The sequence below is a fragment of the Branchiostoma lanceolatum genome, chromosome 15 (assembly GCF_035083965.1).
Source record: "Branchiostoma lanceolatum isolate klBraLanc5 chromosome 15, klBraLanc5.hap2, whole genome shotgun sequence".
In the NCBI taxonomy this organism is placed as follows: Eukaryota; Metazoa; Chordata; class Leptocardii; order Amphioxiformes; family Branchiostomatidae; genus Branchiostoma; species Branchiostoma lanceolatum.
The window spans coordinates 11,134,725-11,146,952 of NC_089736.1; the positions used below are offsets into that span (position 1 = coordinate 11,134,725).

The 12,228-nt window shown below is 45.1% G+C and overlaps 1 protein-coding gene across 1 annotated transcript; it reads right to left on the reverse strand.

Moving 5' to 3' along the window:
- Nucleotides 1-1,351: 1,351 nt before the first annotated feature.
- Nucleotides 1,352-9,270, reverse strand: LOC136420435 (proto-oncogene Wnt-1-like). Its single transcript, XM_066407357.1, has 4 exons — nt 9,055-9,270; nt 7,787-8,064; nt 4,532-4,800; nt 1,352-2,064 (listed from the first exon to the last, which is right to left on the reverse strand). The coding sequence occupies exons 1-4, from the start codon at nt 9,144-9,146 to the stop codon at nt 1,576-1,578; spliced, it is 1,128 nt and encodes a 375-aa protein (XP_066263454.1). The 5' UTR covers nt 9,147-9,270; the 3' UTR covers nt 1,352-1,575.
- Nucleotides 9,271-12,228: the final 2,958 nt, after the last annotated feature.

Here is a 12,228-nt window from a genome sequence, read left to right on the forward strand (position 1 = left end):
GATGGATTGTAATGATATTTGGTACGTGGGTAGGTGTTGGGAGGAGAAAGGTCAAGGTCGATTTTGGGCCCCCTGATATGTGTCACTTGAACTGCAATGGCGTATTTGTCAAAGGAGAATAACTGGAGAAACAGATTTTCATGTTATTTTTTTCCTGGATATCACGGACGCGACAAGTTTGAACCCATTTCGTTGTGCCATATGACTCTGTTTAAACACTAGTACATCCATGTAGTGGGTTTGTGGCTGCTACAGAATATACTCTTAAGTCTAATGTTTTTATAGTTTTGGTGTAAAGGTGCGAATATCATAGACATCTTGTCGTGAACTATGCCATTGTAGTTTAGATCAACTCTTTAACTGACTTATTCTGTGACTTTATAAGAAAGACCATTAGTTATCTACTTGAAACTCGGAAGAATTAAGATCACCACAGAAGGTGCGAATATCATAGACATCTTGTCGCGAACTATGCCATTGTAGTTTAGGCCAACTCTTTAACTCAAGTCATTCTGTGACTTTATAAGAAAGATCGTTAGTTGTCTACTTGAAACTCGTAAGAATTAAGATCGACACAGAAGAACCCCCCTCTCCCATCACACAAACACAAGACACACTAACATAAGAAATGACAAGAACCGATATCTCTTGTTATAAAAACATTGTATTCATGAACAGACGAGAGTGCAGCAGAGAGATCGTTACTCAGACCTTGCAAATAGGATATCTTTCAGTGAAAGTGCAGGGAAGACACAGCATTATTGCACAATAATATTTTTCCACATTTAATATTCACACGTCATCTTTTCTGTCTCGCACACTAGCTAACTTTTCCTTTTTCAAGGAAATAAAGCAAAACTTTATACAGATACAGTACATATTGAATATGGTAACGTCACAGATACTGTAAAAGATGTTCTTCTTTAGAAAGCGGTTAAGAGCGAGAGCGTCATAGAATCTGGCAGTGCATAGCCCGTGACGTATTTCATTCTGCCAAAGGTCAAAGTGCATATCTGTTTGTCATAGGGTCCCGCCCTAGACTTACGTCGGTTCACATCGATAAGAACACAAGATCTACTCTACTTAACTTCTACAATCTCTACAACTCTTCGTACGACAATATCTTAAAACCATCGGGTTAAAAAAAGGAATACATCCGAAACTGTCAGTGTCTAAGTGCTTCATACATAGCAAGTAGCCGAGTCGAATATGCTAGCTGAGTCGTCGAATCGGATCCATAAAAAGCACAGAAGAGAATGTCTTTGCAGTAATAAATAATGTAAGGTCTTTTCTCCACATTTATATATAAATATAGATTCATAAATAGTAAAATATGTACAAAATTGTCTGTTCCCTGCAGAGCTAAGTATTGATATCGGGCCAATGTGTATGAAAAAGGCTACAAGACGGAACACCCGTACTTTGTGTTCTCTGTTCGTCCGTTGCATCTCTGATTTTACAAGAGTGACGCAGAGACTTGGGTAGCACGTCCGCTGTGGTCTCGGGATCTTTCGAAAGTTCGTTGCAGTCCGTTCAAAGGACTATGTTTCCTACAGCAGTAGACAGAAGGCAGTCCTACAAGCACGTGTGGATGGTCTTCGTCCTGACGCACTCCTCGCACTTGACCTGACAGCACCACTGGAAGGTGCAGTTACACCGCTCTTTCGTCACTTCCTGTCTAGTCGCGTAGCCTCGTCCGCAACACAGCAGGTCGCAGCCATCCAGCCCGCGTGACGTCACGTTGCACTCCCTCCCTCTTGTACCCTCGAAGCCGAGACGGGGGTTGTTGCGACAGAAATTGGGCGACCTCTCGTGGTAGACCAGATCGTTGTCCGTGGGGTACTTGTGGCGGGAGTTCTTGGGTACCAACCCGGTGACTTTCGCCCTGGATCCCCGGTTGTTGCCGATGTCTGGCACCGCAACTTTAGACGCGCCGTCGAACTTCTCCTTCAAGCTGTCGCCGACGTCGCGGAAGTTGGGCAGGCGCATCCAGCAGGTCTTGAGCGTGCAGGACCCCGACATGCCGTGACACTTGCACTCTCTGCGTAGGTTCTCGGCTACAGCCTGAAACAGTCATGAAAAGAAGTCACGTTAGTCATCTTGTAGAACTCAACAGCATTGACACAAGTTTGCAGGACATTCATGGCAATAAGCTGATGGAATCTGCCTTCAGGCGAGCAGTCCCAATCTGCGACATTCTTAGTACAGAATACTAACAACATTGAGGCTCTATATGTTTTCTTCATCCAACATTGCAGCAAATTACACCTAAAAATATCGAACGATTCTATCTATACTATTGCGATTTTCTGCCGTGACAAAAAGACCCCAAGAGGTCATGCATCCTTCCGTTTGAGAAAAAAATCTCGTGATTGAGGGTGAATCAAAGGCAAGACGGGGAGACAGATGATACTCAATTTTGTGATTAGAGGGGTGAACTGGGGGTCACCGAAGAATACCCTTAAAGACAGCGTAGGGCTCTTAATAGCGCCTTAAATCCCCAAGAATGTCTCATAGATTGATAAGATCGCCTTTTTTATCCATTTTTCCAACTGGGAGTTAAATATTGACATTCTAGCTCGAAGGTATTTGAGTTTTCAAAAAGGTGATGTGCTGGCTTGAGGTATCCCGGATCAACTACTCTACTGACTCGTCAACAAAATGGCAGCTAGGGTGTGCACAGGATCGACTGACAAATGAAAGGTCACTTCGAGTCAACGCTCCAAGATTACACCCAACAAGTGATTTATAGTACTGTCCTTTCCCAACGTTTCTCGTAGTGATAGAACAGCGTCGTGAAACACGTGAAGTGGTGCGGATAGGTGACTTGTGTGGTCATTCTTTAGAGCTATGTACGGAAGGATTGCTGTTTATTTTGATGTGGGGACGATGGGGCGATACAATGTGTTGGTTTATACACCCCGGGCTAATGTACTTATGTATCATTAATACGCGTCATTACCCACAATTACTGCTCATTAGGACTCGCAGAGGTGGAAAGGAAAGAAAACCAGGTGTCAAGAAAGATGGCGGGGCAGGTACGCCGCACTTTGCTTCCCGTGACCCGCGCGACGACTAGAGAAACCAGTGGAAAATTAAGATGACAGTGATCTGCGGGCGATGGTTGGGGACATCAAACGGACCGACGGCATGGTGGTTTATGTCAGGTAGACAGTACCTGTCAGGGCTTACACGGAAAACTAAACGTGCAACATCACCGACTTATTGTATCACGATATCTGCCTTTAATCGCAGCGGCACGTGTTCGACTCGGAGGTTTTATCCCCAACGTTATCTTCGCTATCTAGCTATTGAAGAAAGACAAAAAAATGTCACGCCTACAGGTGTCCCCTTTTCTCACGTGGATAGTTGATCTAGAGTGTTAAGTGCGTGTCCGGATGTGCTAAGATGTACGGAACAGGTAACTCGATGCCGCTATGTTGATCCTTATATGCGATGCGCTAAGATAAATATCGTTTCTTTTCTTTAAGTAGAAGAATGGGAGCAATGCAGAAATTTACATGCCCACCTACTTAGAACGCGTTCGTGTGTGAATTTTCGGGATTTTATTTTAGTGGGAAAACTTAGCCAATTGACTCTTTAGATGGTAATCATTAAGGAATGGAGTCTAAGAGTTTATAAACGCGAGAGTACATTGTTCTTTGTAGATATAGATAAGAAGCACATTTTTGTCTGACTTCAATGAAGTCGGCCGATCGTTAGGAGGCCATGGCCGGCCGAAAGACATCTGGACGGAGGGCTGTGATTGGTGGGCTCCCGAAGAGACTGACTTTGACGCGGAGGAATGCTTGGAACACTATAATAAGGGGAGCGCACGGCCGGTGGTTATCCCAAAACAGTGCGTCTAAACATCTATACTGCACCGGCTAAGTATGCCTTCAAAGGTGGGCTAATTACAGACCGGTGGTAGTTAGTCCTGTACGGCGGCAGGGCGACCCACACCGTCCGCACTCTGTATTTTGGTTACGCGTACACACAGGCATCTGGGACAGTGGGTCATTATATACAAATTATTTCCAACTAATCACATGTTAAAGAAGTGAAAAAGTCGAGCGGATTTCGTGTCTGAAAAGTCCATGTTTGTTTTTCTACTACTAGTGGATGATGGGATTCGTCGTGACCGGAAATTTATGGCCGCCATAGCGTTGCTTGTTTCTAAAACATCTCACGAAGGAAGAGCGGAAATTTTCTGTTTGTTTGGACGGGACATCCGCGGTAAACGCTGGCCCACGCGAGTTTGTTATGGCAAGAGAGCGCGGCCCTGTATTTATATCCCGTCCTTTTAATAGCCACTACATGGTCAGTAATGACCACAAACTCACGGGGACGGAAAACCACCTCTTATTCTGTCACCGACGTCTGATGGCTAGACCACCCATCTTACAACCCGTCTTGCATTTAATTCACCCTTTTGCTCACAGACAGTAGTAGTAATCACGCTATAGAACAATTTGAAACTTTAACGTTAAGATTGCATGATGGGATAGGTAGAAATAAAATGGCGACTTACCACTCTGCCTGCCTCGTTGTTGTGCATGTTGACCAGGTAGCGGACGGAATCCTTCGTCTTCTCTCCCGCATCCACGAACTGCTTGGCGAACTCTTTCCCGAACTCGACGTTGTCGGAACAGCCTCCCCACTCCCAGTCCTCGCCGGCCGGTCCCTTACTTCGGTAGTCGCACGAACACGATTCAATCGTGCCTTCGGCGCAGTTTCGGCCAACTTCGTGGGCGACTGCAGCCGACATCACAGCGTAGATGAACGCCGTTTCTCTGCAACCTAGAAAAATAAAGAAAGAAATGTTCAAATATTTTGCCGTTTTCTCATGACCAACAAGGTAATAAAACGATTTCACATTCGTGGGACCGAAGAGGTGCAAAGTGATGACGTCAACAATAATTGCTTGGGTTGGCTAATTGAAAGATAACTTCTCGCAATTGACACGTCTCAAGAAAGAAAGCGAGAAAGTTCCCAGAGTTCCCCAAGGAGCAACTCGTGAAGTACAAGAAGGAATAACAATGACAAGACGTCTTGATTTAGTCGGCGGCATCTTGTCATTCTTGATGGTGTTAAGTTGGCGACAGAGCTTCCTTGTCATTGTAATACAAGAACGTATTTGCTAAAGTAGTTTAACTTAATTCAAGAAGATGTTGACAGTTACGTCAATCAAATATCCTGCATTACACCTGTTTGGTACTGGATCCAATCGTAATGACTGAGTTTTAAGAGACAAACTTAATACATGTACTGGAAATGTGAAAATTATTACCAGTATACAAATTGATACTGAGAGAGATCTTGGGGAAATTTTATGCACCCGAAACGCACGTGGTAGCAATAAATCAAGAGTAAAGTCAAGGCTACGGAAGTCCCTAAGCCCATTCCCCATCCTCGGCGGAAACACTTCAGCATAAAGTCGACCATGGGATTTTCTGAAGCTCGCAAATTGGCGAACATGAGACGCGAGGACCACGATTCTGCCATAGTTGTTCCTATTGTTTTGGACGGTCGGAATGACAGAGAAATGACAAGTTTGACGCCCTCACAAAAACCGTCTCGCGGCCTTCCCAGGACACCGCTGGCGGGGGCGGAAGAGGTTGTTTCCGAGCACCGACGGGTGATATCTCGGGCCCCGAGGGGCGGTTCAAAAGTTCCGGCCTTTTCATCCATTGTGGAGATAATCCCACAAATATCACAGGTCCCTGATTCCTACCAAACTTTTTGAACTTTTTGAACTACTGACCACCATCGCTATTACTAAGTAACTGATAAAGTTACTCTAGGGTGGAAATGAAACCATTAAACGTACAGTGGCCTATAAAAATCGCATAAAACAAAAAAATTCTATACATTTAGAAAGAAAAATGCTTGCAATATTTAGCATAGCCTCATTACATAGTTTCAAGAAGAATCGCCCTCTTTTTTGTTATAGTCAGTCGGTATGGTCTAAAACTGGGGCACCAACCCCCGCGGTTTTACAGGTGGGAAAGTAGGAGAGGACCAGGGTCAAATTTACGAGTCTGAGATAGTCCAGATCGGCTTTTCTACCCCATGATTATGTGTCTTTATTTTCGGCGAGGGAGGTCCCTTCCCCCGAGGGCAAGCCAACCTCACCACGATGGCATTCCGTCGGCAAAAATCAGACGTCGCTTGGCCCAGGTGTGTGTCTGTCAGAACAAGTTTTCACATTTTTCATCAGACGACATTCTCAGACCATCTTTTTCCTCACGTACACACCCTTTGTAAAAATCGTTGACTGACTTTTCAGTCCACGCATGCGCTCAGTCTCAGTTCCTCGTGTCAATTACGAGCCTCCCTTCTCAGAACACTTTTCGCAGGTCTAATTGCGCGAACAAACAGAGATTCTGTGGGAACTGGCCAACACAAAAAGCCTGGGACCTTCAAAACGGACCCGCCTTAGAAGAGACCCGATTTCAATCAATACATACGACCGAACAACGGGCATGTCCGGACGGCAAATTTGAAAAACAATAGAGTTTCAGTAGCGTTTAATTGATTGATCTGCCATTTCTCGGGAGAAGGTGAAATGCATACCGCCGTACTTTCATTGTTGGTGCCCGAAACCTAGATTAAGGAATAATACACTGTTTGAAGTGGCTGAGTCTACGCGAGAGTCGCCTAATTTACATGAAAGTGTCGGTTTACTTTGACTCTATTGCGGCTTTTCTGTATGTACATAGCGGCGAGGTGGCTTACTTAGTGACTCAATTTTCAACAAAATGGTTCTGAACCTGCTTCTAGGTTTCGTAAAAGTCTGTAAAAATTGTCTGCAACCACATATCACAAAAATTTGATGCAAAAAAACAACGTTCTTTTAACAAATATTACACTGTACATAGTCAAGAACAATGCCTATGTCACGACCATGGTGGGAATATGCCTCAGTACATGTTTGTAAACACAACATATCATAACACACTGTACGACCCCATCCGGATACAGAAACAAACACCGACATGAGAACGCTACCTTTCGCACCAATTTACGTGCCAATTTGGCGCCAAATCCTGGTCCTGTTCCGAGGGGAAAGTTTCCGTGTTACATGATTTACCGACGACGTTACGATTTTACGAGTGAAAGCATGTTGGAATGGAACAAGTTCGAAGCACCCTAATGATGACGAGCTTGTTTTCATAACACACGGGTGGTTGAACGGGGGCCATCGGATTCGGTCGGGCGAACTCGTAAGCCGACAAACCCCGGAGATTTTATTCGGGTTGACTCGGGGTGAATCGGGCTCACCTACGGCTTACGATCTGGCTGGTTTGTACACAAACACACAAAGGAAGATCCTTGGAAGGGATTTCGTGCAGTTATCACAATTTAGAGGTTCTATGAAGTCTATGGGTTCTGTTGAAGTCACTTCAAATTGGGAGTGCGCGACGTGTCACTCTCCCAGACAGCGAACCAGAGAAAAGAACCTATTTTGACTTAATACCGAATCAAGACTAAAGGCGAGCTTACTGTATTCAACTTTCTCATCCCCCTAAGTCTTACGTTGTTAACGGGCCAGCTTGCCGCCACATAGTCCTACATAACAACACACCGTCCACACTGAGAAGTTAGCAGTCGTGTCCCACGAATTCCACAATGGATAGAGATAAGGGGATATCCAAAATAGAGGGTCCTACTAGCGACGATTCTTTCCCGTGAGAGCCGTTTTCTATAGATCCGCCACAGAACAAGTACAAACATGATAGAAAAACCGACAAGAACAATTGTTTGGGATGGGATTGGAACTTACCGCGTTTGAGGATGTTCCCAAAGACGGAGTTGACGTGGTCGTTGGTATCGACAGGACAGTTCCAGCGTCGGTTAGAGAACTGATGCTGGCACTCCTTGATGGCCAGCATGGCCCCGGTGCCGATGCTCTCCAGTGTCCCCGGGTTCCGTCGCACCAGCCGCCGCTGCTTCTTGTTCAGAGGGTGCTTCTTGGGGTCCAGCATGATGGCGGATCCTTTCCGGGGTACACCAGGGACCATGTTCGCGTGTTCCTGCACAGCCACAGTGCTAGCGATGCCCCTAAAAACAGAGACAACAGTTCTTGTAAAAAAAAACTATAAATACTACATATACACATTCCAGAAATCTGCACACAACACAAAAGTCTTACATTGGTACTTGGTTTCTCACACACACACATTGTAAGACCCGATGTACATAATCGTAGAAACCATAATTTTAAGCGCATTAGGCAGCGTCATTGCCAAAATACTGTTTTGAAAAACAAACATTCCCTGATCTATCCATGTGTAATGCGGAGTCCGCTCACACGGTGTGTACAACGTTACTTCCAAGTCGTTGCAGTTCCCTAGGTAATACCCAGAAAATCCGCGGAACTATGAGACCACCAAGAAAATCTAACTGTAGTTATAAAACATCCAGGGAAAGTTGTGTTCTACGGCAATACGCAACCATAATTATACCTCCCACTGTTTGGGGGAGGGCAAAATGTGTCATGTCTATAATTTTAGGTAAAAAAACGTAGAATCAAGATGTCTGAGTTTTTTCAGACATAGACAAAGCGGAAAAATGTAACTCGGTGACAATTTTAGTATTTGATGAACTGTTTTTAGATCGATAAGATCAAGCTTGTCCAACACTTTTTTTGAAAAGAAGAAGTCCCAAATTCTCGCCCAGACAGGATAGCTACCCTAGCAACGGCGGCGAGGGGAATCATTTTCTTGTGCGATCAATGAAATGGTTTGGCGAACGAGAGAAAATATCAAACTAAGGAGTTCTAATCCCACGCCATGAACTACCTGTAACAACATATCCGGATCAACATGTGACGAAACAGTGATAGAGATGGTGGGAAAGCTAGTAGACGAACCGGACACGTTAGTAGGTAAACTACACGTCATGACAAGCGGGATACGTTCGATTTGTTGTGAGCGAAGGGGCGACACGGTACGGTACAAGTGTGCCCGGGCCCCTGCCCCGTGTGTGGGGGGTGAGAGGGAGGGAAGATACCGCCCCGACGGGCGGAGAACAACTACGGGAGGTACTTACCACCACCGGCCGATCACAGCATGCACCCGCTCCATGGGGGCCACGGCGAGCCACAGGAACAGAACAACCCAGAAGGTGCACACTAACTTCATAGTATGCCACTCGAGATGCTGCGATCACAAGGATGTAGAATTGTAGATCGATTCGGCCTGAGAGCCCTGAAGTACCGAGAGTCGTGTTTCTGCGGCGCCTTGGAAGGACAGGGCCCGACAGACAGGCGGAGAGTCGTCGGTAGTGTAGGCACGTAGCTCCGCTGGTGACTAGTCGAACTACCCGGTAGTGTTCTGCTGTATCCGCGTGGTGGTTGGGCGGGATTACAATCACACACCCGACGGCAAGTTCGATCTTGCACTGATAGGCGACGGTAGTCCGTAGGCGAATGTTCGGAGCGAAGAGAGAGAGACTAAATGTGACGTGTGTCTTCCACAGAGTCTGACGACTGAATGACTAAACCAACGCCTCCGCCGACTCTTGTAGTCGCACGCCAGGTAGAGTTGTCGCCCAAACTATGCGCATATCAAAGCAGCGCGCGAAATTTTTGCTCCTATTGTTCGCCAATTTACGCGAGTGTCACAACACACCGGCACTTTCAGGGCGACGGCAAACAACTTGGTGCGAACGTTGCACACTATTGTTCTGCCGCGAAATACTGGCAACCCCCGATCGCTAATTGGTTAATGCTTGCGCAGAATGTATATGAATTACTACAACAAGCAACTTTCAAATAAAGACCTGGCGGGTTGGTGGCTCTGCCCGGGGCCATGACACACCAGCGACACAATGCCGTGTCTGGGGAAGGCCTCCCAGATAATTGCCCAGATCATTCGTCAAATAGTGACAATTTTCGCATCAATTACGCACTGTCTTTTGGTCCCACTACAATCAATTACATACAATTTAGGGACCTCGTCGACACAGGGGCCACACAAACCAACAGACCCAACTTAGTCGAGCCACTGACGCGGAATATCTGACCCTTTTTCTTCCAATATGCCCCCCCCCCCACCTAATTGTGTAAAAGACGATCTAATTATAATGAGACGGGCGTTTAGCAGAAGCTAGAGAGTTCAAGAGTTGAAGGCGAGGGACGTGTGATCTGACTAAACATTAACTGTTCCTATCTAGTAAAAAAGTACAAACGTATAGAATAGCTTGGCGTTAGCGTCGAAGGTTGTAGATTATTACGTTTTACTAAGCAAAAAGAAATATCTTAGGTGAAATCTTACAAGCATACCCGGTTACTAGATCTACTCGTTTTCATTTATGATTGGCGTTAGATTTATTCACGAAATACACACTTAAAACTGAGTCCATTGCGTTGGAGAAAGCAAGAACATACTGGACACGATACATGTGCCAAGCTGTAGGTTTCCTCATGTGCACTGTATGATCTATATATGTTGCACACGAGTTTACAAAGCGTCATGCTTCAATTGCTGTCATAAGCCTCTATTGAGAAATGATATAGTGTGCGATAAGCTGTTGGCGACAATTGGGGCACTTGATATATGGGTGTGAAGTGTTGTGGTAGTTGTGGAGAGATTTACGGAGATCATTTGTTGTACGTAGCGGCGACGGTTATCCAGCCCACCCGGGCGGTGTGCCCTCCCCCCTCAGCGGGACGCCGCCGCGTGACTACCGTTTCGTACCCTCCTGTCAAACGCCACACGAATTGTTTCTCGTACCACCCCGAGAGAAGTGCGTCAAGTTCCCATGCAGGAATGCTGTCCATCACACAAATAAGAGTCTTCTTTTTCTTCTATTGAGTCGGCCGTCTGAATACACATCTCAAGAAGTGGGAAGAACATTTCCAAGAAAGATGTAACCTGTGTGACCGACTTGGTGAACCACTTCTGAAACCATACTGACAGGAGACGCGCCTTCTATGCATACTTCTCCACAGCAACTTACAATTATTTCTTTCTGGACGAGCGGTTATCGTCTGCGTTACCATGGAGATGGCTACCTCCCCGCCAGTTTTTAATCCAGCTCGTAGCTTGTATTTCCACACGCCCATTGACTATTGGAGATTATCTCAGATAATCTTAGATAATCTTCACATGACATGTGTTTTATTGGTCATAAGGAGATCACCGACAGATATTTGGGTCCTGATCTCTTGGTTAAAACAACAGAACGCCGCTGGGTCCGAGATGGCCCAGAATATGTTGAAATTGTCCGAATTCCGCCGTAATTAGCATGTCGATGAGACAGCGATGAATTGTTCTTCGCCAAGGAGTGTTATACAAGTTGATATGCGTCATGTGTCGATATACTAGTATTTCCTAGCGTTGAATCATAAGTTCTTTTCTGTTAAACTATTGTAATCTGTATTGTTCTGCAGCCCTTAGAAGTTTCGGTCACCTTTGAAATGAGTTCAACCCCGATCTTTAATGAAGCTATTTGACAGAAAACTGTCTTCTCATTGAGTGCCCCACTCAGGCTTGCGCGTGCGGACAACCACCAAAGTGCCGACCGGTCCGACATGTTTACATCGAGTATGGTAAACAGCGTCAAGTGAACAACAATGACACTCGGAAGAAATACAAGACAATCGAACATCAGCTCTATTGAGATAATAGCATTTGATTTTCGCTCACAATTACATCAAAAGGTCACAAAAGTCGCCGCACAAGGCCGACACAAACTACTAGTAGTTTCCCTCTTTAACCTGCGTGAGTATACTAAACAGTACAAGTGTCCCAACTCTCTACTCCGATAAGAAGCTATAACTATACATCTATCAAAATAAGGACAGATTTGTAAATAACAACATACATCTAGATCGAAATGATCGTTAAAAGCCGTACATTTATGATAAATACAGTTATAAAGTGCCTCAAACGCATCATGCACAATGTCTATTCTCTTGCAGACAACTATGAAAGCTTGATTTCTACATCTCAGGCAAGTTTATTCGTCAACAAAACCATACGATTGTGTCAGTCTCTACTAAACTCCTTGTGTTGTTGGAAAATAACTGCAATTGGCTAAATAGAGTATATGATTAGCGGCCACAGAATTACTCATCGGTAACACATAGGCTAACTCTAGTATGCACCCTATTTAGACAATTTCTTGAATTTTTCAATCGCCCCAAGGAGTTTAAAAGAGACTAGCGACAGGTCATTGTGTGTGATGAGGTTGTACAGTGCCTCAGAACATTTGTATTAC